The sequence below is a fragment of the Rhipicephalus microplus genome, chromosome X (assembly GCF_043290135.1).
Source record: "Rhipicephalus microplus isolate Deutch F79 chromosome X, USDA_Rmic, whole genome shotgun sequence".
NCBI lineage: Eukaryota > Metazoa > Arthropoda > Arachnida > Ixodida > Ixodidae > Rhipicephalus > Rhipicephalus microplus.
Window position 1 is genome coordinate 393,480,598 of NC_134710.1, and position 6,000 is coordinate 393,486,597.

Sequence of the window (6,000 nt, forward strand, 5' to 3'; positions counted from 1 at the left end):
TCGCTCTCTGGCTTACCACCTCACGCCTCTTTCTCTCTCTTTACACTTTTATTCCTATCCTTTATTTCCCTCCTCACCCCCATCTCTTGTGAGCAACTGTTGAGGTGTCGCTCGCTGAAGCAGACAGTTACGGGGCTCACTTTTCTCTTCCTTTCTCTCTTAGAATTACTCTGAAGCACAAAAGGTACTAAGCACCCGGAATCCCGTCATAAGCGAGCGTGTGAGCGAGCCACCACGCTAGAGATCATCTATACACATTTTGACCATGCCATGTGGAGGCACGCGCTCACGGCGACGCCCTGGGTGGCGCGGCACGACGACCTTTAGAGCGCACACGCGTCGGGCCAACTCGCTACTGATGACGGAAATGCACTGAAGTTGCAGAGTTTTCAGGACTAGCAGCGGTACATGGTGTATATAAATGGCTCACCGTTAACATGTTGCAGAAAGGTCGTTTTGTGGCATAGTTAGCGCCACGAGCTGAAGAGCGCAAGGCCACTGGTTCGACACCCCGCTAGCTGCACTTTTTCATCTCATTTATAACTTTGGAATCTCATATTAAATATTTGACAATGTCATATCTGCGACGAAAAGACGTCATGGAGCCATGGTGGATCCCGGTATAAAACACTTTCGTGTTAACATAAAGGAAGTACGATGTTTGCATGCTGAGTTCACAGTTACTCTTGATGTACGGATAAAGATAACAAGATAGCATGACGGGAGACATCGGCCAGGTCAAGTTGTGAAGAAGTCGAGATAACAAACCTTCAATTATTGGAGGAAGGTGGTCCAGTCAAATGGGTGAGTTGGAGTTCTTCCTGCCAGTAAACAGTTGTCGCTTTAAGATTTTGAAAAAAGCGGGCACTGGTAGTCGACCAGTTTCAACTACGAAACCAGAACGGAAGAGCGCTATAGCCAGGCTACTTCAGGGCGTCCAGAATTAGCGAGCATTTTTACACTGCTCTATTTCACTTTATCGGCGTGTGGGCTGGGTCTCTTACCATTAAAGCACGAATGACGCACAAAGGTTGACGAATTAGGAAGAACGAACACCACTTCCGTTATATTCACGAAGAGTGACATCATTAGGGTCGTCGTACAGTTGCTCTCATTGAGTCTTCGTTTTCGATTTGACTGTCAATTTACCAGAAACTACTTTGTGGAAGTCTCGAATTGACAATGGGCACTTCGCAAGGACATTAATTCTTGTATTTGAGCTGACTTCCCACCTCAACTAATCGAAAAGCTAAATCATCTAATTTCTAAACTCTCTGTTGTAACGTCCATAGTATTCTCAAGGTGTATGCCGCCACTGAAACAGTAATCATAAGACATTACGCAAATACGCCATTTCTCCCATTTATTAGGTTTCTCGAGTGCAGTTATTGAAACACTGGGTATATAGAATGAATTTGTGTGTACTCGTGTAATTAAGCTTCAGGAACCGATCAACTTGATCACTGTTGTTTTCGCCGAAAACCAATGACCAATCAATGATGGACGAGTCCTTATATATGCCAGCGCAATCGCTCCACTAAAAATATATATGGACGGGATTTGTTGATGCCGGTGCTAACGAAGAAGTTAAGCTACCTGAGGAAACTGAAAACCAGAAAATCCGATTCAACAGTAGGCCACAGACGCTATTTATGCAATTATCTGGACAAGAAGCCCATATTTGTGTTGTAAGAGATTTTAATAGCAGTAATATTACCAAGAACAACAAATCTGTACGTATTGGAAGATATTACACTATCGGGCAACGCATAGGAAGGCCCAAAGAGCAATTTTTATCACCTCCTTTGGCAATTTTTTTTACTATATAAACCCCAGCATAGCTTTAATGACCCCCCCCCCCCCTTTTGTATCTCATTGAACAGCCGATGGCCATCGGCCTTCGACAGCCTTTTTGTTTAATCAGTTTCGCAGCATTCCCCATTGCTGCCGAAGATTTCGTGTGTTAGAAAAAGGTCAGATGAGGAAACATCATGGTATAGCGAAGTTTCGAATATCACATTAGCATGAAAAGGAGAAAAACTTGGAGGGTGGTTGAGTTTTGCTTTCTAAAGTAGAACGTGATAGCGTTAATGGGTCCCGTTCGCATCGCCTTTGACCGTGCCACAAGGAAAAGAACGTTTGTGCGCATAACACTGGCCGTTTCACACTATGCTAGAATGTCAATTGAAGGTACACTTACGAAGTTCCCACTATGCCACAATACTTCCTTCGGAAATTGTCGAAGTACCCACTAGACATCCGTAAGATGCCACCCACACCTGGGAAGCTTCGTACTTTGTAATGGGTGGGCAGCTTTAATCCACCCCGTTGTTGTGAAATTAACACGTTTCGACGCCTGGTGCTATTCTGCGATACTGCCGCGCAGTTATACATGCGTCAAGGAGGCAGCTGCTGCAACATGGCATTCTTATAGTTTTCTTTTACGAAGCAGGTCGAAGCATCGGCGTGGCCCATTGATAGGCCAACTATTGATTGATTGATTGATTGATTTGTGGGGTTTGACGTCCCAAAACTACGATATGATTATGAGAGACGCTGTAGTGGAGGGATCTGGAAATTTCGACCACCTGTGGTTCGATAGGCCATCTACTGGCCATACAGAAGTGTTAGGTTCGACTCTCACTCTAACCGAAGACATCTTACTTATTTCCGTCTATCTCAAATATTCACTCACAGAAAGCGCTAATTATTCGCTCACAACTAATGACGTCTACGCTGATGCCGTCGCCCGAATTTTTGCGAAATGAGCTCTTTAACGCTTCGAGTTTTTTTTAAAGGAAGCTCTTTAACGCTTCGAGTTTTTTTAAAGGAAGGACAACCAAAGCTTTCTCAACCGAATAAGTCACAATACTACGTGACGCGAACAGCGTGAAACTCATCAATCTGGTGAGTACGTTCATGCAAGATGCAGAATATATGTTGTGTGCAAACTAAATCAGGAAGAAAAGCTTGATTTGGTCATGACGTGTAATCTGGGATATAAGAATGAGAACGGTGCTAAGAATCAACAGTGCATTAATTATTTCTAGACAGCACACTTCAGTCACATTCTTAATCGACGAAGTAACTCATTTTCCAGGAGCAAAAATGTTCGTAGACGTTTTACGAGTACTTTTGCCCCCGGCATCCACTCAGCCACTGATCTTATATTGCATCGATTACAACAGCTGGCGTTCATGAAGCAGGTCGTACGCTAAAATCAGCTCGTAAGAAAGCGACAAATTTCAGCGTCAAATTGATTCTTGAGGAAACTCGACTCACGAATTACACAGAGTTCTTAAAATTTTTTAGCTTTTGATAACTCGGGTACATCAACTCTTCATACAAAAAGTGCTAATTAGTCAATGTTTACGCTGTACACGGACATTCGCGCGGGTAAAAAGACAAATAATATCTTTACCCGATGTAAAAAAAACAAAAGAGCTGCAACTTTCAGACAGATTTTGTGCACATCACCTCGCAATTTTTTATGGACGTTATGTAGTATAGGAACTACAGCACATTCGGGCGGCAGCACACTTTCTTGCAATATGTCAAAACCTGAGGCTCGCTTAATCTAAACAAAATGCCACGACCCATTATAAATGTTGGTGCTGCGCAGATCTTTGATACCAAGTTAACATACTCACCTCGAACACGGATGTAACCTGAAGCTGGTACAGGACAGGTATGACCATTTTGGAAACGATTATGGCGATGAGCGGAGCCGACATGAAGTTCCAGAGATAATGGAAGCCATAGGCGTAGTAATGAGCGCTGAAGCCGATAACACCGATGGCAGAAAGCATTGACGCGAGCACGGAGCCAGCGAGCGGAAGGGTACGGAGGCTCCGGCTGCCCAAGAACATTTCATCGGTGGTGGCCTCCTTGCGCACCCGCCGCGCGCAGGAGAAGTAGAGTCCGAGCCCGAGGTTGGCGCACATGAGCGCTCCAAACACCGCATACTCGACCTCACTGCGCATGGTGCCTGGTGAGAGGTTCGGGATGAAAAGTTTCAGCAAGGAGCCGCCACAATGTCGCAGCCGGCTCAAGGCTGCCTGCCGCGGTCGGCCGACTTCACAGGTGTGCAGAAGAGGCTGTCACTCTCATGTCTCCGGAAAGTCCGGGCAGGATGCTCGCCAGCGACGGGATGACTTCATCACACGCGCCCGACGGAACAGTCGGAGCCAAATGCAGCGCCATCGGGTTATAGCTCGGGCGTATTGGGCGGGCGTCGCGCTTTCTCTTTCTCGTTCCGTCTATAGGCGATCATTCAATGAACCGGTTGGCGCGCAGCAGCTGGTACGGCGGAAATTCATAATGCGCGATTAGCCGCCACCGTTTAATGACTTGCTTCTCGATCCCTCTCTCTTCTCGCTCCATCTGTACTTCTAGGAGGGAGCTGACGGTGGACATTGCCAAGCAACTGAGACGCCAAGAGCACCCGCGTCTGTCGGCGAGAATCATGCGAATGCCTGACATGCAGTGCCACGATAGGTATAGCGCGAGAACAAAAAAACGACAAAGATACAAGAAGTCCGCTAGCTAGAGTAATGACTTCCTGAAGGTTATGTGGCTACGCAAAGACACGTAACCCCTTCCACGCCTCCTGCCACTGGCATGCAGAAAAAAAAATGTTGCTGGCAGTGGAGATGCGGCTACGCCCTAGCGACCTCCTCCTTTTTAAATAGTCTTTTTTGGGGACCTTCGACGCAAAAATTTTGGTCTGTCTGTCTGTCTGTCTGTCAGTACATTTGTCTGCCTGTGTCTGTCTGTCTGTCTGCCTGTCTGTACATTTGTCTGTATGTCTGTCTGTCTGTCTGTATGTCTGTCTGTCTGTACATTTGTCTGTCTGTCTCTCTGTCTGTCTGTACATTTGTCTGTCTGTCTGTCTGTCTGTCTGGCTGTCTGTACATTTGTCTGTCTGTCTGTCTGTCTGTACGTTTGTCTGTCTGTCTGTCTGTCTGTACATTTGTCTGTCTGTCTGTCTGTCTGTCTGTCTGTCTGTACATTTGTCTGTCTGTCTGTACATTTGTCTGTCTGTACATTTGTCTGTCTGTCTGTCTGTCTGTCTGTACATTTGTCTGTCTGTCTGTACATTTGTCTGTCTGTCTGTCTGTACATTTGTCTGTCTGTCTGTACATTTGTCTGTCTGTCTGTACATTTGTCTGTCTGTCTGTCTGTACATTTGTCTGTCTGTCTGTACATTTGTCTGTCTGTCTGTCTGTCTGTCTGTCTGTCTGTCTGTCTGTCTGTCTGTCTGTACATTTGTCTGTCTGTCTGTCTGTACATTTGTCTGTCTGTGTGTCTGTCTGTACATTTGTTTTTCTGTCTGTCTGTCTGTACATTTGTCTGTCTGTCTGTCTGTCTGTACATTTGTCTGTCTGTATGTCTGTCTGTCTGTACATTTGTCTGTCTGTCTGTCTGTCTGTACATTTGTCTGTCTGTGTGCCTGTCTGTACATTTGTCTGTCTGTCTGTCTGTCTGTACATTTGTCTGTCTGTCTGTCTGTCTGTCTGTCTGTACATTTGTCTGTCTGTCTGTCCATTGGTCTGTCTGTCTGTCTGTCTGTACATTTGTCTGTCAGTCTCTCTGTCTGTCTGTACATTTGTCTGTCTGTCTGTCTGTCTGTACATTTGTCTGTCTGTCTGTACATTTGTCTGTCTGTCTGTCTGTCTGTCTGTCTGTACATTTGCCTGTCTGTCTGTCTGTACATTTGTCTGCCTGTCTGTCTGTACATTTGTCTGTCTGTGTGTCTGTACATTTATCTGTCTGTCTGTGTGTACATTTGTCTGTCTGTCTATCTGTGTGTACATTTGTCTGTCTGTCTATCTGTCTCTCTGTCTACATTTGTCTGTCTGTCTGTACATTTGTCTGTCTGTCTATCTGTCTGTCTGTCTGTACATTTGTCTGTCTGTCTGTCTGTCTGTACATTTGTCTGTCTGTCTGTCTGTCTGTCTGTACATTTGTCTGTCTGTCTGTCTGTCTGTCTGTACATTT

The 6,000-nt window shown here is 45.5% G+C and overlaps 1 protein-coding gene across 1 annotated transcript in view; it reads right to left on the reverse strand.

Annotated features, from left to right (window-relative positions):
- Nucleotides 1–4,306, reverse strand: part of LOC119161912 (sodium-coupled monocarboxylate transporter 2) — an 81,105-nt gene extending 76,799 nt beyond the window's left edge. Inside the window, exon 1 of the mRNA XM_037414413.2 lies at nt 3,651–4,306. Coding sequence (XP_037270310.2) covers nt 3,651–3,983 — 333 coding nt within the window. The 5' untranslated portion in view covers nt 3,984–4,306. The remainder of the gene's footprint in view (nt 1–3,650) is intronic.
- Nucleotides 4,307–6,000: the final 1,694 nt, after the last annotated feature.